The sequence below is a fragment of the Falco cherrug genome, chromosome 1 (genome assembly GCF_023634085.1).
Source record: "Falco cherrug isolate bFalChe1 chromosome 1, bFalChe1.pri, whole genome shotgun sequence".
NCBI lineage: Eukaryota > Metazoa > Chordata > Aves > Falconiformes > Falconidae > Falco > Falco cherrug.
Window position 1 is genome coordinate 125,930,152 of NC_073697.1, and position 22,700 is coordinate 125,952,851.

Genomic DNA, 22,700 nt, shown 5'->3' on the forward strand with positions numbered 1-22,700 from the left:
TGTGTCACACCCAGCACTCAGCTCTTCTGAAAAGTCCAGCCATAACCTCTTACATTTGCCGCTCACCACATTCCTGCAGCCTGTGCCAATGCCACTGCAGAGGCTGGGACTCTCCAGCAGACAAAGCACACAAAAATGGCCATAAGAGACCGACAAGGTCACACCGTGCCGTTCGCACGCATTCACCAGCCCCTATGGCTTTCTCCACTGCAGCAAACCCGGCCACTGCAAGCCAACCCTACTGATCACCCTGCAGTTACCGGCAGATCTCATTAATGCAATTCACCCTCCTGAAGATCATAATTTTAAAGAGAGAGAGAGACAGGTGGCACACCCTTCAATAGAGAGGTTTTTCGTAATGGTTAAGCACTGGCCTGCAGCCAGACCGCAGCTCTGAAAGCTCAGGGGCAGGAGGAAGGGACTTGGGAGCTGAACTCCAAATTTCACAACTGGTCCCATACACGCACAGGGACGAGCCCAAACCCCCACATTCAGGAGGCTGAAGTCAGATCTTGATCTGAATTCGGTGGCTTGGGCTAGTTTCAAGAATCACAAATTACCTCTACTTATTATTAGTAGTAATAATAAAATGTTATTTTATGCAGGAGCTTTGAGGCTCATTGTGATATGCAGACAAGCAGTTAGACCAGGGGTGAAACACACAGCTGGCCGGAGTAGGTGGGATTTGCATTGTCTCCCGCAGCTCCCAGCACCGAACTCTGCCCGAACCCCGCGATGGGAACATGCCATGTGCAGGTCTCAGCACCACCTGAGCTCCACGCCAGCCCCCAGCCCCAGCCTGCCAGCGTTCACCTCAAATCCCCGCTCCCGGCTGCACAAAAGCAGAAAGATCAGTGTCCTGGACCTTCACCGTGAGCACCACCAGCCAGGTTTGTCCCCTGCAGTGGCCACAAGCCCGGGGCTGGCTCTTGGTCTTCTGCCATGGAAGAAATTTTACCATGGAGAAGCAGGATGAGGTCAGACACCAAATCAGTTTGGCGCAACCCACGCTAGCTCAAGTCTGCATACAGCAATCTTGTTGGGCTTTGGGGGAAAACTTTGTGAATACGGTCGTCTAGTCTTTCTTGTATTGCCCAGTTTTGGAGTTTGTTTAGTAAAAGAACCAAAATTGATAAAAAAAGATGTTGCTTCAACCTACAAAAAAAGGAGGGAGGGCTGGAGCCTGGAGAGGACCCACTGGAGCACTTCTTTCCAACCGGACTTCAAACGGATTTCCAGGAGCTCGGCCTGAGCTGCGGAACACCTTCACCCAGAGCCAAACGGCACCAGCAAAACCCACTGCCTCCCCTAGAAAAACACCCCGACAAGCAGCATTTCTGCTGATGCCAAATGCTCCACCAGCTCAGCAACCCCAGCCCCTCAGGGGACAGTTTTGTTTCTCTGTCTTCCCTCGCAATGCAAAGCCTCCCCCGTGACCTTCAACCAGGGCAGCGTTATCAGACCGGCCGCTTCCAGGCTGGGACCACTGGAATTGCTGGTCGTGTTCCTCAATCATGTTTGCAAACAAGCCCTCATTTCCCGCTGGCTGGGCGAGTGCCGGCACTTTGTCCCTTTGAATCCTCGTCTTCAGCCAACGGCACCGAACACTGAGCAGTCCTCACCACAGATGCTCAACGCCATCAGATTCAAGGAGTGGGTAATTAATATTGAAAGGTGTGATTGCAGCCAAGCAGGCTGGCTAATCAGCTACTGATTTTGCTCTAACATCCTAGATCATTTAGAAATATAATCTGGAGGCGGTGGGAGGGACAGAGGAGCACTAACAGGAATTACTGTGGAAATGCCGTATCCCTTTCCACGTCTAAACACCGCACAATTACGGCAGTGACTCGGTTACTTCCTTATTCATCAGGCCAAGGCCAAGTTCCCAAGCTAAGGAACGTGGATGTATTTTTTCCTCCAGCCCTATTCTGCAGCAGGTCAAATGTAGCTCTGCAATACGCAGTCCTTCCCAGGCTGCTGCATTAGCAGCTGGATCAGGAAAAAAACCTTTGGGGTGAGTTTGGTATCTCTGCCTCCCTTAAATCATAAAACACCAATATCCATTTCCTATAACATTGCTGTAACACAGACCCAAGCTACCCGCAGGAACACGGCCAGACCAAGGCTGCTCAACTGATGCAGCTCTAAGCACAAGGCAAGAGGAGGAGGACGCACTCACACTACAGTTTGGAGATTCATCACAGGTCATCAACCCCGTGGATCTTGTCAGGCCATTAAAGCGAAGGATTGCTGTGACTACGTCATGTCCAGAGATTCCACAACAAAACAGTTCCTTTAAAATTCCATGCAAACCAAACCCAGTGTTTCACATATAGGGTATTTTATACCCTATAGGTATAATTCATGTATAGAGTATTTTATAAGCGCACTATCTTGTAGATGGGCTACATTAATAATTAGCGTTCTGTTTCGATGAGTTGGAGACTGCAAGGAACCACCTGGTTGATTGGGCTTCAGGGAGCTATCAGTGGCTTATTGAAACTCAGAGCCCCAGACCACCATAGCTGGGACCTCCGCAGAGCAGGTAGCTCTCCGAAATTACTCACTCCACAGCTGACACCTACCACCGCATCCCTCCATCACTCCGGTCTCCCTTATCCCTAACAACATCTTTCCACCAAACAAGCCATCCCAGGGCAAGCAAGGGCATGGTCATTTTGCAAAGCACTGTAGATCTCCTTGGCCAAGCTCTTTGTAAGCCAGAAAAACACAGGGGAAAGCCGACACTGTGCTGAGAATCCTGTCCCCCCCTTTTCTGCAGACCTGTGAGCCCATCAGCCTGGCTGTCCCACAGGGTGCTGGGACACAAAACACTCCCCAAGCCACAGCCACAGGCTGTTGTCTCACCTTGTGCAAAGGAGATTAGAAGCCAGGATCTTACGCTACAAACAATGAAGCTCTCCGTCTCCTAGATTTGTGCAAATCATTGCTCTCCCTCCCCTTTTTAATTAATTGAAACAATCCCTCTGCAAAAATGTTCCCGGTTTTTCAACCCAGGAGGGTTTCCACACCTTCCCCCTCCCACTGTTGGAGGGGAGGATGGCCCTGGGATGCCAGCACGGTGAGAAAGGACACAGACCTGCCCTCTCCTCACATGGGAATCAGCTGCAGCGAGCCCGCATCCCTGCGACAGCTGTTTGTTTTGGATGCGAAGCCTGGTGCCTTGGGTTAGATGTTACTCAAACTGACCTTTCCTGTTTTGTGAGTCAACGGTCTCAGATCAGGCAAGTCAGGCACAAGATGTTGAAAATTAATCAGCATCTGGGGCTGGCAGGGAACAGCTTGATTGCAGAAATGGCACGTGGTGGGAGCAAACAGCCTCATTCTCTCAGCTGAGGCGAGGACCTTGAATGCTCTGCTAAAAAGCCTTCCTGGGGCCATCATGAGCCCCTGCAAAAGAAAGGGCTTATAAAGCACCGAGTGGTCACAATCCCACCACAGAGTCAGCTGAAAGCACTCAGCATCCTGCAAGGTCAAACTCCAGGTGCTGATTGCCAGGGCTCAGCCCGCACGGGAGGGATGCACTGAGTGCCCTGGCAGAGCTCCCAGTTGAGGGTGGCAGCACCAGGCAGGCAGTGAATGGGTCACAGCACGGGCTTCCTTAGCGCAATCCACCAGATTCCCCTAAAACAGTCCAATAATTTCTGGGATTTGCCTTAAGAGCCTTACCAAGGCAGAGAGGTCCCCTCTCATGTGTGGACACACTCCACAGCCACCCAGTTGTACTCCTGGCTTTTTCTTCCACGAATGCTGCCAGACCAGTAAGACTGGATCTTATTTTCTTCAGGGGATATTTTTTTTTTTTCTCCTATCCCAAGATATATCTCTCCAACCCCAGCAGTACAGAAAAAATGTAGGCATTATCTGTGTAGTTTCAGGTAATTTTGGAGACCTCAGATTCATCACTTTCTCAGGGACTGTTGCTCAGACTGTCTCAGAGAACGAGCATCTCGGAAATTATTCAGTCTGGACACCAAACCTGGACCGTTAGACCCCAAAAGATAAAAGTGACAGACAAGTAGCTAAATAAAAAGCCCATGAGGAGTTGTACGGGCAGCAGGAGACAGGTGCCTGCCTTCCTACAGATAGTCCTCAGCATCTGTGGATTCTCTGAGGTCTAGTACAGGGGAAGCTCACGTTGCCATTCTTCTTCTCAGCAATGTTGTACTGTATCTTCACAAATTACCAAAAAAACCTGATCTCTTCAACATCCTCTTTGTCGAATTTGGCTGAAATTGGAGCAGGAGTTCAAAAGGAGGATGCAGGGTGCTGGTGAAGGAGGATGAGACACACACATACACGCTCATACTTTGTTTGGTTTGAGTTCAGGCACACAAAAGGGACGCTAAGAAGCCTCAGTAACAGGAGGATGAAAAAAAAAGCCAACCCAACTGTTTTATAAAGAGCAAACACTCCCCACTGCCAGGCCCCGGGGCCGGTGGCATGAGGACAGTCCCGTCCCAGGACTGGCAGAGCAGTGCTGTCCTGGCCAGCACGGATCCAAAATCCTCCTTTGTTTCTCAACTTGGCTCTTTGAGTTTTCTTTGCTTATTTTTTTTCCCCTTTTTCTTTTCTTTTTTTCTTTTTTTTTTTTTTTTTCCCTAAGGTAACAATACCTCCTTTCAGGCACTGCCAAAGTCCTACTCAAGCCCACTCAGATAAGAGCTGGCAGGAAAGGTAACTGCCATCAATATTTTGGTGAATGTTAACTACCTGAGGACAGACTGGGTGGGGGATCACAACAGTCGGTTGCGAGCACCTGGGCTGTGTTTAAAAACACCACATTAAAAGTCATCTCCCTCCCTGGATCCCCTTGAATTCCCAGTAAAGTCTCTCCAGCGTAAGTGGCTGTAAAAGACAGCGCTTAGCGAGTCGGGACTAAGCCGGCAGTCATGCTCCACACGAAGGTACGTTTCCATGATGCTACTTTTGCGGCCGTTTCACTTACTCCACTAAAATATTATTCTTCAGCCAGAGTTTATTTTGGATAAGTGTGGCAAGTAGAATTTGTAGCCCTAAATTCTCAAGTGCAGGCTTCAGAATTAAATGTTAAAATAAAAAATAAAAATAAATTAAAATTGGGGATGTCTTTTTTTTTTTTTTTTTTTTTACTGGGGTTTCCCAAAGAGCTGCAGGCTGCCGCTCCCTCGCCCAGGATACGGGATACGGGAAAGCGGCATTTTGTCTGTCTTTTGTGAAGGTAGCACCTGTTTTCATCCTTCTCTTCAAAGTTAAAAATCATTTCGTATGTTATGAGTAGGAACCCAGGATTACGATAAAGAGTGGTTTCAGACTGACAGCAAATTAAACTGCAAGCCAAGGTATATATACACCATTCGGAGACATATTTATAATAGGTTTTTTCCTAAAACCAGAAAATATAATGATATTCTGTCATGGAGTCTGAGACTTTCTGTGTTATTATTAAGACATAGCAAACATTTCTAGGTAAAAAACTGGGAGCTGGATGGTGTTATTCTCAGAATAAACTTTTCCCACTTAGCAGCAGGATGATTTTTTTTCTCATGTTCATGCAAAAAAAGTATGATTTTTGCCAAGCTAAATGGCCAGTGCATATTTCTAATCTGTCACAGATAGGAGAGGCAGGTAGACAGGCAGACGCAGAAAAACCAGTACTCCCTGCCCTCCGATTTCTGTTTTTCTATCACACTCCGCCTTGCTGTATTGCTTTGAACGCACTGAGTGTGATGCTGGTTTTTCTTTTAACCGTAAGCGCACCATGCCTGCGACAGCTGTTCCTTCTTTTTTGGTACATAAATGAAGCAAAATGGAATAAATCACAGAATCATAGAATCATTTGGGTTGGAAAAGACCTTTAAGATCATTGAGTCCAGCCGTTAACCCAGCACTGCCAAGCCCACCACTAAACCGCGTCCACCAGTGCCACAGCTACACGTCTGTTAAATACCTCCAGGGATGGGGACTCAACTGCTTCCCTGGGCAGCCTCTTCCAGTGCTTGACAACCCTTGCGGTGAAGAAATTTTTCCTGAAATCCAAACTAAACTTCCCCTGGTGCAACTTGGGGCTGTTTCCTCTTGTCCTGTCCCTTGTTATCTGGGAGAAGAGACCGACACACACACCCCAGCCCCTGTCAGGCAGCTGCACAGCCATCAGGTCCCCTCCAAACCTCCTTTTCTCCAGGCTGAACCCCCCAGTGCCCCCAGCTGCTCTTCATCAGACTTGTAGACTGCTGCAAAATTTCATTGTTAAATAAATATTTTTTTAAAAAAAAAAGTTAGTTCTGTTTACAGATCAAATAGTGATTTACAGAGAAATTCAAACAGCAGCTCTGTCTCGGCTGCCCAGCACCAGAGCCAAGGTGGGTCCATATGGGGACCTGGACCTCGGTCCAGCCCCAGGGCAGGTATTTAAAATCAGCCTTTAATTTCGGTGCCTTTTAAATAAAGCTCACAGTCTTTACCCCAGTCCCTTTGGACACCCACCCCGCGAAACTCTCTTAATCACCTGGACGGGCCAAAAAAGGATGAAATGGGTGAAGCAACCGTGAACCTCTCAGAGGTGCTGGTCTGCCAGGAGCATGGTGCCAGCCCTGAGTCCCTGGGTGCCCAGCAATGCCGTCCAGCCGCCACCATCAAAACCAGTCACCTTAAAAATGGCTTGAAAAGCTTTTCCCATGGAAAAAGGAGCCTGGGAGCTGCTCAGTGATGTGTCCCTCTCTCCCTGGGACGGAGCACCCTCAGCATCTGTGGGGAACTGGAAAATGATGTCCCATGCTCAGCAGCATCCTTGGAGCTAGGAAAACACTCAGCACTCATTCCCAGCCACATCCTGTCCCTAACTGATGGAGACACACAGCCACATCCAATGGCGGAGAGACCAGGGCAAAAATATGACTAAATTTAAGCAGAGCAAACCCTGTCTCAGCATGCCCCGCAGTGGGTGCCCATCCCCGAAGGGACGTGCACAAAGCCAGGCACCGAGCGGTGAGGGACCGGGGTGGCCCGGAGCACACCCTTGGCTCTCCCCGCTTCCAGCAGCCCCAAGGAAGAAATGCAACACAAAACACAAACAAGTTTTTATCTAAATTCTTAGACACGTCTTAAGATTTTTGTTCTATGTAAAGTAAAATATTTATATAGCGCTCCGGCACACAGCTACGCACTTGGCATAAAAGAGGAACAGCAAGGCACAGATATACATATTTTCGGTATATGTGAGTGCATGCATACGTGAGTCTGTCTTTAGATATATACATATAACTAAAACAAATCCCTGTTTATTACTCAGTAGAGAAAACTGCAGGTTTTTTACATAAATAATCCCAGTGTAAATAAACTCCCCACCCTGAGCAAACTAAAAGTGATCCCATAGCAGATTTCTCTATTTTTCAAATAAATCATCGTTCCACCCGAACATGGACCTGGCAGCTAGAATTTCCAAATCACTCAGGAGCAGCGGTGGGATGGGAGCTGGAAACAACCCAAACAAACAATTTTACAAGTTCCAGAAGTCAAATGCCTGCACACCCACCCCCCCACCACCACCACCATATCCACCATCCCTTTTTTTTACATATAATTTCTTTTTTTTTTTAATTTGAAGAGTGGGAGGGTTGGGCATCGCCGCATTCATTGGCCCATAGGAAATCAGTGACCCAGGGACATCTGCAAGCCATTAGGACACAGACTTCAGGTAGCTCCCAGAAACACGTGCTGTCCACATTACACCCTCCAAGTATATTTCCACAACTTTACTTCTCCAAATAAACAGTCAGGCTCTCCCCGCATTAGCAAGGAGCTGCACAAACAGGTAGAGAGAATGGCAGTTTTATTCCCCCTTCCAATTCTGATGGATTTCTTGTAAGCTGTTGCTGGGCTGTGTAATTTGAACTATTGCTTGGAAAACATAATAGGGCCAGTTTAAAATTACAGCCATTTATTTATCTGTATGTGACTATGAAACATCATGTACGATTTGCACAGCGTGTTAGTTCGCTTCCACACTATACCCAAACTGCTGCCTATAGGAGCATGTTGTAAGGAACTAATGGTTCAAAACAAAACAATATATATATATGTATATTAACTAGAATCCACCAGGGTTTATAATTGGGTGGAGAAATATTTTATTTTTTTTAATTTATAAGCAGCTTTTATACCTTCTAAAGCAATCCTACTTCTCTTTAAACTCACTAAGAGCTTTCACGTTGCCATGCACGTCCCTGCACAGGCACAGGGACATGTGCGGTGCTGGCAATGCTGACAGCGGGGCACTCATGCACTTATAAGAAAAAACGGGAAAAAATGGGTAGAAGATGCTGCTGACCACATGTTGCCAGCGTTTCCTTTAGGGCATTTTTCCTTTTCTGGAGAGCTCGGTATTGTTATGAATGAAAACTACGTCTTTTGTCCTCATTACCGGAGCTTTACTTTTGGCTTTGATCAGTTTACCTTGAGTGATTCGAACCAGATTGATTTATCTTAGCATCTGATGGAGAACTGCTTCCAGCTCTGGCTGACAACCGCTCCGCAGGGACGGCCGGGGGATGCCGGGGCTGGCAAACAAGGCAAATCCGCAGCCAGCAGCAGACCAACAGACATCACTGATCAGGCCAAAAGTATTCACACGCATTAAAGGTGCACCTCGAAAAAATAAAAATAAATTAATAATAATAATTCTCCTCTTTTTCTCCCAGGAGAAACACCCAGCACTTTGGGGAGGGTATTTCCATTCCACTTTAACTAAGCCTGATAAATTTTCCATTTACTCAAGTTTGCAGAGCTTCAAGCCAAACACTGCAAGCAAATAAATAAATAAATAAATAACCCAAAAACGTATCGCTTTAATCTCCAGCAAAGAGCATTTGTGAAGTACAAGGTTATGCGCGGTGGTTTCCAGCTGTGGGAGAAAGAGCAGCAGAGAACGGCGAGGTTATGTCTATTTGCTATGGTGGAGCCTGCGCCGGAGCCAGGGAGTGTTCCAACTCCTCCGGCGCTGCTCAGCTCGGAGATCCGGACTCCAAAATGTGAGCGAGGATAAATCCGTCACTGGATTTTCCTTTGGGGAAGCAGCTCAGCAAACTGGGGAGCTGCCCATCAGCACTGGTATTTCTTAGTAGCAAAGTTAAAAATCCCCATCTTTCTCCCTCCTTTTCTCAGCTTCTCATATTTTCAGCATTTTCAAAGTTTTTTTCCGGGGGGGGGGAATCTTTTCTCTGATCCAAAAGACGACAATGACTTTACTGCCGTCCCTCAGGCTCAGCCTAACCCTGAGCACCTCAGCAGGATCTGGCGCCCAGGCGCTTCATGTTCCCAGGATTATTTTTTAAGTGGTAAATCTTAATGCTATTTAAAGTGATGCTATTTCACCAGCCACAATGAGTGTGCAGTTATTTAATAGCTAAAACAGACAGACAGGGTCAAATTAACACTGCCACCCAGCTCAGCCCTTGTAAATAATCAGAATCATTTTACAGCAGCGCTGAGGTTCTTCCGAAACTTCTGAATTTCCTTCGTTTTATTCTATAGAGTGAGTCCATCGAGACAGTATTTTTAGGCATGAATTAAAACACTGTAAAAGCAAATATCTTCCAGGCACTTGCCTCAGAGTCTTCAGACTCTCTGTTACCTTACACGCTGAAAAAGAGGGGGGGGGGGGGGGGGGGGGCGGGAAATGCCCATCCTTCAGCTTCCTCACCCATTCCCAGGTCAGCACGTGCCAAGCTTGAATCAACACACCCTATTGTCTCCAGCTCAAGCTTTTGAGGACGGTATATTATCATGACAAGCTGGAGAAACAGATAGTTGTGGGGTTTTTTTTTAAGTAGAATAATGATGTAAGTATACAGTGTCAAGGAATTCTTAGCTAAATTTACAAAATGCATAACAATTCTGCCCCCAGTACATCACCAACCCCCTACCCCCTACCACTCTTCCTCCCTCTCTTTTTTTTTTTTTTTTTTTTTTACTGTACAATGACCTTCTGATAAGGACATGTCAGAATGTGCCTGAGAAATGCTCGGGCTTTTGAAAAATAAATAGATATGACCACAGGACCACAGCTTTGCGCAAGGCGGAGGCTGCAAACCCTGCACAGGAGGCCGGGGCAGGCGTGTCCAACAGCCCCGACGCGAGGTCACCTCTGGACCAGCTCAACTCCTCCGTGGCATCAAGGGTCCCCTTGGAAGGGGCTCGACACCAGCCTCATGTCCTGGGGACCATGGCTGATCCCATGGCCCTTGGGCAGGTCACACTGGAAACCCAGGTGCAAGCTCCATTCCTGCATCCGTAAAGCTTTTGAGATGGGAAAGAAATGCGTGTCGCTCAACGCAGGAACACCTGGATCGGAAATATGGGAGATACATGCCCTGGAGACCTGACCACGACTTGAAAAAGGTGATGGAAGAAAACTAAAACATGAATATCTTGTGTTGCACGTAAAAACATTGAGCCGCAGCCAAGGGGGTGACTGCCCCCCCCCCCCCAGCTCACAACCCTCGTTCCTTAGAGAGGAAAAACCCAGAGCACGCAAAGGCTGTTTGGCTGCTGGAATTATTTGGTGCTTGGTGGGATGCAGCCTAATTCTCATTTTTAATAAAATGTCATTGTTGAGGAAGGAGTGATTTTTATAGGAGGGAGCGATAATTACGCTGCAATTAGTTGCGCTGCACCACCCCCAGGACCTGCCTGCCGAAAGCCGCCATCCAAAACCACTAGAGCAGACGGTCCCAGAAAAATCCAAAGGCACTATCGTATGTGGTGTTCGTGTTTTATGCCATCAAAACAGTTTTGATATCAAAATTAAGCAATCTGGTGCAGGAATGCCTTTTTTTTTTTTGAGAATTCCACTACAAGCCAAACCTTGCAGGTTTGCCCCCGTTTCACACCATGGCAAATGTGAGCAGGGAAAGCGTTTCTCTGGAGGGGGAAGCAGCCCCAGCTTCTCCTTGGGTTTCTCACTGACTGGGGGAGATGGACTTGAGCACAGAGGTGCTGCTGGCCCTGTGTGACGTCAGAGGGGATGGGGTGACATCACAGCCTCCCTAGCAAAGCCAGCACCCATCCAACACCCATCCCTTGGGGGGTGGGGGGGTGTAAGACCCCCTGCAGCGGGGAGGAGAGGCACACAACTTTAGGAAGGAGCAAACTTAATCCAGCTCAAAGGGGTAGCTGAATACACACGCACACACATCCCCCCAGACACCAGTAAAATATAACTGATTTCAGCACCGCAGATCTGATGCGCACCAATATCATACTTTAAATGTTTAAGAGAAAAACCTCCCCAAACACCCCAGGTGGGTGCTATTCCCTTCGCTACCAAGACTCCTGTCTCCTTCCCTCTCTGCTCAGAGCCCGGGACAGATTGTTTCTTAAAAACCGGTGATTTGGTTTAGCACAAGGCAGAAAACCCCATCAAACAAGGGCTACAATCCACGCGCTTCTTGCTGAAAATCTTTGCCACGGTCCGAGCTTGCCACTTATGATAAAACAATGTTAATTCTTTAAAAAGAAAAGAAAACTTCCATCCTGATGTAAAAGCAGCAACAGCTCATCACTTGAAAGGAAACTTCTAGCCTTGCAAAACAACTGCGATTAATCAACTTGTCCATATTGTCTACATAGCCCATAGAACAGGAATTAGAAATAATAATTCAGAAATCATAAAATTACATGTGATAACATAACTGGAAAGCTCATTTCCATTTCTCTTTTGTTTATTGTTCATACTTGTCAAACCACTTTCTTTTCTTAAAACAGATTCTTTTCTAATGAAAAGGCAGAGTCCCTTTCAGCAGATGGACTTTCAGAATGAAAAGCGTTCTAATTATTACGCTTTTCATTAAATCAATTATCCTCCCAAATTGTTTTTCTGTTTATCTTTGCCAATCAGCAGTAAAGCCATGGAAAAATCTTTTGTCACCATATTTTTCTCCTCCAGGTACATTTGTTCAGATTTTTGCTACAGCAGCTCCAGCTGAGATAAGAACAATCTACTGCCTGAGTTTTCTTTGATGTTCCTATAACAAATACATATATTAAAAGAGATTTGTTGAGCTAAATTCCACTCACGCACTAGCCTAGAGCTAAAATTGCCAAGGGAAAATATTTCAAAATTATGTCCTTTAGCATTTAGCTAAAGCATTGCTATAGCTTTACCTTTTTCACTGCAAATAACGACACACAATTCAGCACATCTTCTCTTGGGCTACTGCATATTTAGCAAAGTGAAAGGCATGTAACGCTGTGAAAACCGTCTTCAGTGTCGCAGGCATGAGAAACCCCAAATGCTCCTGAAGAAAAACCACCCTCTGCTCTCATTCCCCTGTTCTTTCAGACAAAGGCTCTGGAAGCAGGACAGACACTTACCTTTAAACTCACCCAAAGAAAACTAGTTTCCAAAAGTTTGCAAGGAAAAAAAAAAAATCTCAGGGAAAGATAGCAAGGACAAGCAGGGTCTACCAGGGTGATTGCTTTCAAACGCATTTATTCAGAGCTCCTTCCCCCACTGCCTTTTGCATTATTAAAAAAAAAAAAAAAAAAAAAAAAACCCAAACTTTTTTTTTACGTGCCATTTCCAATACCTTTAAAACCCACTTATTAAGGTCACGGTGACAATCGTGATAAGGGATCCACACCAGGGACCGGCTACAGAGGCGGCCGCTGCCCCAGGCTTGTCCACCAGGACAAAGCCTGCAAATTAAAGCAGCAAATTAAAGCGGCTTCGATAAAGCACCAACTTTAACGCTCGAGTTGAAATGAAAAATTATGCCCTGCGTGTTCGGTGCCGGGGGAGGCGGTGGAGGTCTCTGCCCCCAGACCCGGGCTGGCGGAGCCCCGTCGGGGGAGGGACGCGGGTCGGGGGCGCCCAGGTCCCATCCTCACCAGAGACCCCCGCTCCTGGAAACCTTGAGAGATGCCATCTGCTCTGCCGGCCACCCCGGCACCCGCTCCCCTCTGCCAGCACCCCGAAGCTGCGTTCTGACGGGCTCGGGGAAGCGATTGGCAGCTAAGAAGGCACATTCTGCCCGCTTCGCTGGGAACAGAAATATTTGCATTTTTCTAGAGATAACCTGGAGACCCCCCCGCGCTGTTTTGTTTCGATGCCAAGAGTTGGTCACCCCGGGAAAACTTTTCTTTTTTCTTTTTCTTTTTTTTTTTTTTTTGGGGGGGGGGGCCGGGGGCAGCCTCCTTCCCCTTGCGGATCTCCCGCACGGGCTCCGCCGGCAGAGCCCGCTCCCTCGCCCCGCAGCAGGGCAGTCCGGCCGGCCGGGGAGCAACGGGGCGGCCCCGCCGGGCTAGAATAACGTTATGGAAGCAATATCGGCGGGGGGGCTACACGGGGCGGGGGCGACGCGGGGGGATGCGCGACAGCTCCCCCGACACAACCCCCGTGGGTTTAGGGGTGTTCTCGGTTCCACGCCCCCCGTGTCCCCCCCCGACTCTGCGCTGAGCGGGGGCGGGGGGCGCAGCGGGCGCGGACACCACCCCCCTACCCGCCCCCGCCGCGCCGTTCCTGGGCTTTTGGCGCCCCCTCTGGACAGCAGCGCGCACCGCCCGCGGGTCCCGCCGCGCCGCGCTCCGCTCCGCGGAGTCCCCGGCCGGCGCCGCGCTCCGCCGCCGCCGCTCCGCGCCGACGGGAAAACCCACGGAAAGACGGCGGAGAGCGTGCGCGTGTGTCGTCCCCCGTGCTGGCCGCACAACCGCTGAAAAACCAGAAAACACCGCGGCGGGCGCAACGCAGCCCAGGGGCGCGGAGGTCCCGCGCCTGCGACCCTGCACCCGCGCAAAGGGCCGCGCGGCGCCGCGCCGCCTCCCGCCCTCTCGCCGCCGCCCCCTGCGCGGCGCTGAGCGGCACTGCGCGCCCGCCGGCCCCGCCCCGCGGCGCGGCGCAGCCAATGGCGTGCGCGCCAGCCCCCGGGGGCCGGCCGCCCATTGGCGGAGCGCGCCCGAGCCGAAATCGCCGCGCAGAGTATTTATTCCCGCGCCGCGGCGCGGGCCGCAGAGCCGCGCTGGAGACCGGCGGGGCGCGCCCGCCCCCACGCTGCCACCGACGGCCGCCCCGGCCCCGCGCTGCCCACCGACGACCACCCGGCCCCGCGCTGCCCAGCCAGCCCCGGCCTCCCGCCACCCCGGGGTTTTGGGTTTTTTATTAATTTTTTTTGTACTTTTTTTTTTTTTTTTTTTTCCCCCTGACTTTTCTCTCCTGCAACTTTCAAAAGTTTCTCCTCCTACCCTTGTTGGGTTTTGGGTCTTTTTTTTTTTTTTTAACTTAGACGAGTAGGGGAAAACAATAATAATAAAAAACTTTTGCAAACTTTTTCCAGCTTTCTCCCTCCTCTCTGTAGCTGGGCTTCACACTGGTGGAGACTCCGGTCACTCCTAGTTTTACATTTTTAACCATTCCCTGCCCTTTAGCCACCTGATTTTTTTATTATTATTATTTTTTCATCCCCTGTTCCCCCCTCTGCCACTGTCTCGCATGAATCTCCTAGACCCTTTCATGAAAATGACAGAAGAACAGGACAAATGTATCTCCGATGCCCCCAGCCCCACCATGTCGGATGACTCGGCCGGGTCCCCCTGCCCCTCTGGATCCGGCTCGGACACGGAGAACACCAGACCCCAAGAAAATACCTTCCCCAAGGGTGACCCAGACCTGAAGAAGGAGAGTGACGAGGACAAGTTCCCGGTGTGCATCCGAGAGGCAGTGAGCCAAGTGCTCAAGGGCTACGACTGGACCCTGGTCCCCATGCCGGTCCGGGTGAACGGATCCAGCAAAAACAAGCCCCACGTGAAGAGACCCATGAACGCCTTCATGGTGTGGGCACAGGCGGCCCGCAGGAAGCTGGCGGACCAGTACCCGCATCTGCACAATGCCGAGCTCAGCAAGACCCTGGGCAAGCTTTGGAGGTGAGTGCGGAGGCTGAGACCGGGCAGTGGCGGGGCAACGGGGGATGCTGGGGGACCAGGCTGCAGCCTGCAAAGTCCACTCCAGCAGCCAGAGGAGGTGGAGGAGGAAGGAGAGGATGGCTGCAAGGCTGGAAAACTCCCTGAAAACTTTTGCATGTGCTGGCAAACTTGTTTGGCATAGAAGAAGCCAGAATAGTAGGGAAAAAGTTGGGAAAGTGGTTCCCTGTGGCTGCCTTCTGATCTTGCAAGTGGTTTCTTTCCCTTGAGCAATGCTCGGGGTGGAAGCTGGCCCCGTTGGGCAGGAGGGGGCTGGGCAGGGGGCTGGCAGGACCCCCCACTGCCACCCAGCCAGCCTCCACAGCTGGGCGAGCAGGGCCTGCCTTGGCGATTGTTTGTTTGTGCGTGCTCTTGTCCAGGGGAAATGATGGTTTTTCTGGATTGCATCAGCTTGGCCTGGGAGGAGAGGCGATGCGGGGCGAGGGGAGGGGGTGGGAGAAGCCGGGCGCAGGGCAAGCGCCGGGGATGCTGTGCCAAGCCCTGGGTGGGTGGGTGGGTGGCTGCGATGAGTGGTGCATGGCTGGGTGCCCTCCAACTTCCAAAATAAGCAGGGAGGGGAGAAAAACAGAAGGAAAGTGAGTCACCTGGCCGCCTCTTACTCTGTGACTGCAGAAGGGAGGAGGAGGGGGGGGGCTGGAAATCCTAAATTTGCGGCCGCTCTTGCGGCAGGAGTAGAAAGCAGTAAGCAAAGCTGCCCTGGCAGGCAGCGACGGGGCCCTCGCCGAAAGCACCCCGGGGACCGGACGGGTGCCCTTGCAGGGACAGACAGAGTGGGGAGGGCAAGGGCCAGACCCTGCCGTGCCTCTTGCACCTCTTGTTTGGCCACCAATGCAATCTAGGGGGGCAGGGGGAGAGGAAGAGGGGGGCAACAACTGGCATGTGCCCCAGATTGGGGGTTCAACATTTGGGGGGATTGCATTGCTGTTCGGGGGGGATCCAGGGGAAAGGTTTGGGCTACTGTTAATGCCATGGGGGGGGGGGGGAGCTGCTAATGCCCCCCCAAGCTGCAACTGACCTCTCACCCCATCCGTGTCCCCCCCAGGCTGTTGAACGAGAGTGAGAAACGTCCCTTCGTGGAGGAGGCCGAGCGGCTGCGGGTGCAGCACAAGAAGGACCATCCCGACTACAAGTATCAGCCGCGGCGGAGAAAGTCGGTGAAGAATGGGCAGTCGGAGCAGGAGGAAGGCTCCGAGCAAACCCACATCTCCCCCAACGCCATCTTCAAGGCGCTGCAGGCGGACTCCCCGCAGTCGTCCTCCAGCATCAGCGAGGTGCACTCCCCCGGGGAGCACTCGGGTAGGTGTTCAGGGGGTGCTGTGGGGCAGGGGCGTAAGTCGCGGCTACCTAAGGAGGGTCGCATCCCAAACCAGGGGAAATTGGGATGAGGTAAGAGGCGGTGGGGAAGGCGAGAGACCCAGAAACATGGTGAGAAGGGGATGGCTGCACCGCGGGAGGGGCAGAGCTGCCCACAAGCCTTGCCTGCAGCACGGGCACACCAATGCTCACCCCTGTGTGCCAGCCCCTACAGCCACCTCCACCCCCTCTGTCCATGAGAAATGCAAACCCGTATTTAACAGGAAAAAAAAAATGGAACAGAAGACAGCCCCACTTTTGCAGCTGAGGTCTGAAGGTTGGATTATTTAACCCCACGCGATACATCGGTGCTGATGGGGCTCGTATCTGTGCTCCTCGCACCTGAGGATGTTTGTGTTACCCTACACAACCGCTTTCCAAAGCAAATGCGCTGTTATCCAGCCGGGTTAACTAACCACAGACCGTGGGTTAACTATTAATGGCCTTACCGTGTCCGGCAGCACCCCCCACCTCAGGGAGCTGTGGGCACAGGGGTGCCCAGCCACAACACCCCCTTCATGCCCGTGCCCTTTCCTTCCTCCCGCAGGGCAATCGCAGGGCCCCCCCACGCCCCCCACCACCCCCAAGACGGACGCGCAGCCGGGCAAGCAGGACCTGAAGCGGGAGGGTCGCCCTCTGCAAGAAGGTGGCCGGCAGCCGCCCCACATCGACTTCCGAGATGTGGACATCGGCGAACTCAGCAGCGACGTCATCTCCAACATCGAGACCTTTGACGTCAATGAGTTTGACCAATACCTACCCCCCAACGGCCACCCGGGGGTCCCGGCCACCCACGGGCAGCCTGGCCAGGTCACCTACACGGGCAGCTACGGCATCAGCAGCACGTCGGGCTCGCCCGCTGGGGCTGGCCACGTCTGGATGTCGAAGCAGCAGCCACAGCCGCCGCAGCCCCCGCCGCAGCCCCAGCCGCAGGCACAGCATGGGCTGCCGGCGCTGAGCGGTGAGCAGGGCCAGGCGCAGCAGAGGACGCACATCAAGACGGAGCAGCTCAGCCCCAGCCACTACAGCGAGCAGCAGCAGCACTCCCCCCAGCAGATCAACTACAGCTCCTTCAACCTCCAGCACTACAGCTCCTCCTACCCCACCATCACCCGCTCCCAATACGACTACACCGACCACCAGAACTCCAGCTCCTACTACAGCCACGCCGCCGGCCAGAGCAGCAGCCTCTACTCCACCTTCACCTACATGAACCCCACGCAGCGCCCCATGTACACCCCCATTGCAGACACTTCTGGGGTCCCCTCCATTCCCCAGACCCACAGCCCACAGCACTGGGAACAGCCCGTCTACACACAGCTCACCAGACCCTAAAGCCATTAAACAAAAAGTAAGAAAAAAAAGAAGAAAAAGAAGTAATTAAAAAAAAAAAAAAAACAAAAAAAAAAAAAAAAGAAGCAAGAAGAATGGAAAACTTCTGCAGACTTTTTCCTTCTTTGAAATTAAAATAATAATTAAAAAAATACGCTAAACTTCAAGCTAGCGGGGAGGAGAGAGCGCCTGGAGCCTTCTGCACTACAGCTACAGCATCCTCCAGGAAGCGGCCAGACCGCTCTAGAGAACCGGCAGAACTCGGTACAGACTTGCCAAGGACTGGACTTTAACTTTGCTTCCCGGGCGCGGTGTGGAGATGAGATTTCTAACCAACCAGCTCAGCTGTCTTATTCTCTGGACTTTTGTAATGATTTTTTTTAGCAGTAATTAAAAAAAAAAAAAAAGAAAAAAAGGGGGGGGGGGGCGGGGAGAAAAGAGAAAACTCGGAGTCCTCTGTGAGGAATATTCTCTATTTTAAATATTTTTTAGTATGTACTGTGTATGATTCGTTACCAATTTGAGGGGATTTATACATATTTTTTAGAGAATTTTTTTAAATGCTCTTATTTTTCCATCAGCTAAAAAATGACACTTAGTGGAGCAGTCCTAGGTTTTCTTGCAGAGGTATTTTTGTATAGATAAGTGTCTTTTTCTCTAAAAATAAAAAAAGCGAAACGGCGTGCTTTTAACTGGGAACAAAGCTCTGTGAAGTGGCCGGCGTCAGGCTTGGCGATGGTCAGCTCTGCAAGCTGAGATTGTGTGGGGATGAGCGTGGGAGAGGCTTTATTTTTCTAACTCATAGCAAAACCAGCCAGGAGGAGATTTTTAACTTTATTTTTTAAAACCTTGAGCCTTAAGAAAGAGAAAGGTGGTGGTTGTTGGTTTTTTTACAAAAAAAAAATAAATAAACCCACACACAAACAAACCCCCACACGCAGCAGAAAGTGCTGTCCCGAAGCCTTAAAGCAGCCCTGCGATAATCACTTGTCCCCAGCTCTGCCCGTCCCTGGGCTGGGGGGGGCTGAGCTCGACCCCCTCCGTGCAGCCCCCCCCCCCCCGCCCCAGGCCTGATGCAAAACCCATCCAGGGGCTCCTCTCTGCTTGCGGAACATCACAGATACTTTAAATTATTTATTTTGTGAGAAGAGCAGTTTTAAATCACAATTTTCTTTTTCATTTTGTTTTTGTTTTGTTTTTTTTTTTAACCTCCCTTCTATTTTAAGTCCTTTCAAAAGCAATTGCATTTGTCAGAGCATTATTTGGAAGGTAACCGTGCCTGTTAAATTATGGTCTAAACTGTAACCAGTCCTTTATTTATCTCTTTAATTCTTTTTTATTATTATTATTATTCTTTTTGGAATCTGTGTCCTGGGTTTGTACAAACTTGTGCCCTTCCTTTTTTTTCTTTTGTCTTAAGGATAAACTGGAAAAAAAAATAATTTGTACAAACTAAAGATTGCAAATGTAGCGTATCACTGAATCATTTGCCTTGTTTTCTGCCTCAGCTCTCTGGGACACATGAGCTCGTGCAAGGACGAGACCCATCGCCCCGGCTGTGCCACGGGGGCGGCCCCGTTTTAGCCTTCCACCCCCAAACTGGCATGACGTGGGGACACTGACATTGGTGAAGCTGTGGCTGAACAGTTAAGGATTGCTTTTTAAAAAAGACAGCGAACTTTTTTTATTTAAAAAAATGATATATTTGTTAACATTTTTTTTTTAGGGATTCAGTAGAAGAAAGAAAAATCTTAAAGCACTCTTATAATATGGCATCCTTCTATTTCTGTATAAAAGCGGATCTTTTTAAAGTATTTCTGTAACTTAAAAGACCTGTCATTTAAATCATATTTTGTCTTTAGGTAAGTTTTTGTTTTGTTTGTTTTGTTTGCAAGATCCTTCTCTTTGTGAAACTTACCTTTTGTTTGTTGGTTGGTTTTTTTTGTATATTATTGTTTGCAATAAATATACATTGTATCAAAAGTTAAACAGACCACCTGTGTCTGATTTATTAACAGCCTTCGAGCAAAGCTGGGGATGAGCTGAAGCCCCAGGATGGTTTTGGCTGCACTGGGGGGGACTGGGTATGTCCCTCCCCTTTCCCTAGTGCAGGTCCCCAGAGCCAGCCGGAGAGTAAGCGGAGCGAGGGAAGCCTTGGCAGGGCGTAGGGAAGCGCTGGGATTTGGAGATGGGAAAAACCAGACTTGGCTGTTCTGGGGGTGATCTCCAAAGGTGACAAATGAGCTCTGGCTGTCCCCAAGCCATGCTGGCTCTGGCCGCAGGCGCCGGGGGGTTGTCTGCTCTGAGCCGTCCCGGTTTGGGGTGAGCGGGCAGAGAGGGGCTGCCAAGGGGGTCTGAGCTTTCAGGTCATTCTTATAAAATTTCTCGCCAAAAAAGCTGAAATCCCCTAAACAGCCAAGTGGGACATGTATCATCCTCAAAGACCAATGTCACCGTTTGTCTCAGAGATGCAGCACAGGCACCTCAGCAAGGAAAGACACAGCCCACCCCCACCTCCTGGCATTACTTTTCCTATCAATCCCATCCCAGATAAACCACTGCTCCAAAACCGCCTGATTTCCAACCCTGCTGCTCCTTGGGAGCAGCTCGCTGTGCTCCAGGCAATCCAGCCCATTGCCACCTTGCCCCACCTTAACCTGCAGCATCACTTGCCATACCCCTGCCCTGGGGCACCTCTGTGCTGAGCTTGGCCAATCCTCTGCCCCACTGGTTTGCAACACTGAGAAGCATTCACACTGAGAAGCATTTGAGTCCTCTGCCCCGCTGGTTTGCAACACTGAGAAGTGTGCACCGGCTGCGGGCATCCTTGCAGAGGTCACTGGTGACGGCACAAACCTGTGTGAGTCCCCTCCCCTCCATTCCCTCCAAGGGCACAGTTATGCACATATGAAAACTTCCCCCAGGATGTCATAACTTGACCCAGGCTGTGTGGAAGACGCAGGTACCACGCGGCAGCCCCACGCCACGAGCCCAGCAGGCTACAGGACACCTCAGGGTGCTCCCACGGGGCACAGCACAGAACAGGGGCTACGCTGATAAACTTCGTCAGACTGATCTGATCAAACATCACCAAGTTTACTCTCTCCATACTCTTTACCTGGCCAAAAAGCCCATCTCTGACCCCAGCAGCCAGACCTGCTCCCCAGAGCAGCCAAGCTCAGCACCTCGGGGCAGGGATGCTGCTCGCAGCAGCCCCAGCGCAGAGCACAAGGAGCTCACGACTGCAATGCAAAGCCTCTGCACCGTTGTAAAATATTTACTCTCACTACAAGTAACACTTAAGCCAATTAACTGAAAGAGATTCATTTACTTTGTGCATTAGTTAGGGTCAGTGTCACTATTTACCTGTGCAATCAGCCACCACGGCTGGTGGGAACGCTTTGGTCCCAGCCATTTTTCTGCAGCACGTGGCAGGTTTCCCCTGCCCTGATCAGACTTTGCCCGCTGCAAGTTTGGGCTTTGCTGCTCCTTTGGAAAGAAGAATAAATATAACTACCGGAGTTATGGTGAGGAAGCCCCAGGAGCCCCAGGAAGAGCTTGGCAGGCCCACCACCGGCACGGCACCACCGGCAGGGCACCGAGAGCGGCAGCCAGCTGTAGGCACTTCAATAAACCAGTTAATGTCCTTCTGATGCTCATGGGGGTGGGGTGGGCTAGTACCCAGCGACAGGACAGCAAACATCCCAAAAATGGGACAGCCTTTGCCTGCCTGCAAACTCCAAGGGTCTACATCCCCCAGGTTGGCACCAGTAAGAAGCGGAGGGTGGGCACAGGGCAGAGCTGGGATGATCGCAAGCAGGCAGTGCTGTGATGAGCCACAGCAAGCCCCAGCTGCTCTTGGGGTCTGTGGTGACATTTCTGTCCCAACACAGCCATGCTCACCTCCCTCTCTCTCCCGCTCCATGAGCCAGCTCCACCTTCCAGCCGGAAGCATCCTAGGGATATCTTCCTTGGAAGAAACCAAAAGAGCAAAGCTCATGACCCAACCCTGGACCTATAATTTCTGCACTGTTTGCTTATGGTGTGGGCTTTAAAACTCTTGGCCTCCGTTCGCGAAAGCCAAGCTGGACACGGTCCCGGGCAGCTCCAAGCTTCCAGCCCACCCACCACCAAGGCTGTGCCCCTCACCACGGGGGATGGGGGTGGAGGGGTGGGCTGCTTTCTGCACAGGGGGCCAAAGGGGAGAGAAAAATGCTGGAAAAGCTGCAGAGCTTCAGGGGACTTTGTGCTGGAAAGCAGAGCAGGAGGAGGGGCGGCGGGGGGAATGAATACAAGGGAACTCTGACAATGCTGCAGGGCAGGTTTGAGCCGCAGCAGGTAAAGCGGGCGCAGGGACAGATGTGCACCAGGGCTGCTGCAATGCTGCGCGGCGGGTCGGGCAGCGCTGCGGGCAGGGCAGGGTGGGGGGGCACCGGTGGAGCCCCCCCAGCTCCTGCAGAAAGCCACAGGGTTGGGGTGGCGGTGGGCAGAGCGAGGCCGAGCCGTGCACCTGGCTGCTTTCCCCTTTGCCGTGCCGTACCGGGGCTTAGCAAGGAGTTTGCTTTTTGTTCATCGGGTCAGAAAATAATAAGCAAATAAAAAAAAAAACCCACAAACAAAAAAACAAAACGAACGGGGGGAATGTTTCAAAGCAGCCCTGGGGAGCCCCACAGCACACCCCTTCTCCTCTGCCTGGGTCCCTGTAATGCCCCGTTGGGCTGGGCTCTATGCCCGGCCAGCTACAGCCACACACAGCTCCGCCTGCAGCGGTGTCAGCTGCTCAGAAATGTAGCTTCAATTTGCATTTCCTCAGCCAGCTGTTCATGTTGACATCGTATTAAAGCCGGAGCTTTCTCCAAGAGAGAAGGCAAGATCACAGCCAGCTGTGCGCCAGGATCCTGGGATCGGCCGCGGCTCCTGCCCAGCTGTAGCGTTTGGGACATGGAACAGCGATATATCACAGCAGAGCCGGGCTCACGGCGAGTCAGCTGAGATTTGCTAGGGTTTCTCTTTTCCTTTTTCAGGGGCCAGTTCCAGGA

At 50.8% G+C, this 22,700-nt stretch overlaps 1 protein-coding gene and 1 long non-coding RNA gene across 2 annotated transcripts in view; one reads left to right on the forward strand and one right to left on the reverse strand.

The window, feature by feature from the left end:
- LOC114015156 (uncharacterized) overlaps nucleotides 1-8,657 on the reverse strand; it is a 31,697-nt gene extending 23,040 nt beyond the window's left edge. The window contains exon 1 of the long non-coding RNA XR_003558920.2: nucleotides 8,458-8,657. This is a non-coding gene — a long non-coding RNA (uncharacterized LOC114015156). The remainder of the gene's footprint in view (nucleotides 1-8,457) is intronic.
- Nucleotides 8,658-13,996: 5,339 nt separating this feature from the next.
- Nucleotides 13,997-19,650, forward strand: SOX9 (SRY-box transcription factor 9). The gene is made up of 3 exons (XM_055699558.1): nucleotides 13,997-14,919; nucleotides 16,019-16,272; nucleotides 16,877-19,650. Exons 1-3 carry the CDS (start codon nucleotides 14,489-14,491, stop codon nucleotides 17,662-17,664), a joined length of 1,473 nt encoding a protein of 490 aa, XP_055555533.1. The 5' UTR covers nucleotides 13,997-14,488; the 3' UTR covers nucleotides 17,665-19,650.
- Nucleotides 19,651-22,700: the final 3,050 nt, after the last annotated feature.

Coding starts and splice junctions, on each gene's coding strand:
- SOX9 (XM_055699558.1), top strand. CDS start 14,489: ATGAATCTCCTAGACCCTTTCATGAAAATGACAGAAGAACAGGACAAA. Junction 14,920..16,018: donor ACCCTGGGCAAGCTTTGGAG/GTGAGTGCGGAG, acceptor TGTCCCCCCCAG/GCTGTTGAACGAGAGTGAGA. Junction 16,273..16,876: donor CTCCCCCGGGGAGCACTCGG/GTAGGTGTTCAG, acceptor TTCCTCCCGCAG/GGCAATCGCAGGGCCCCCCC.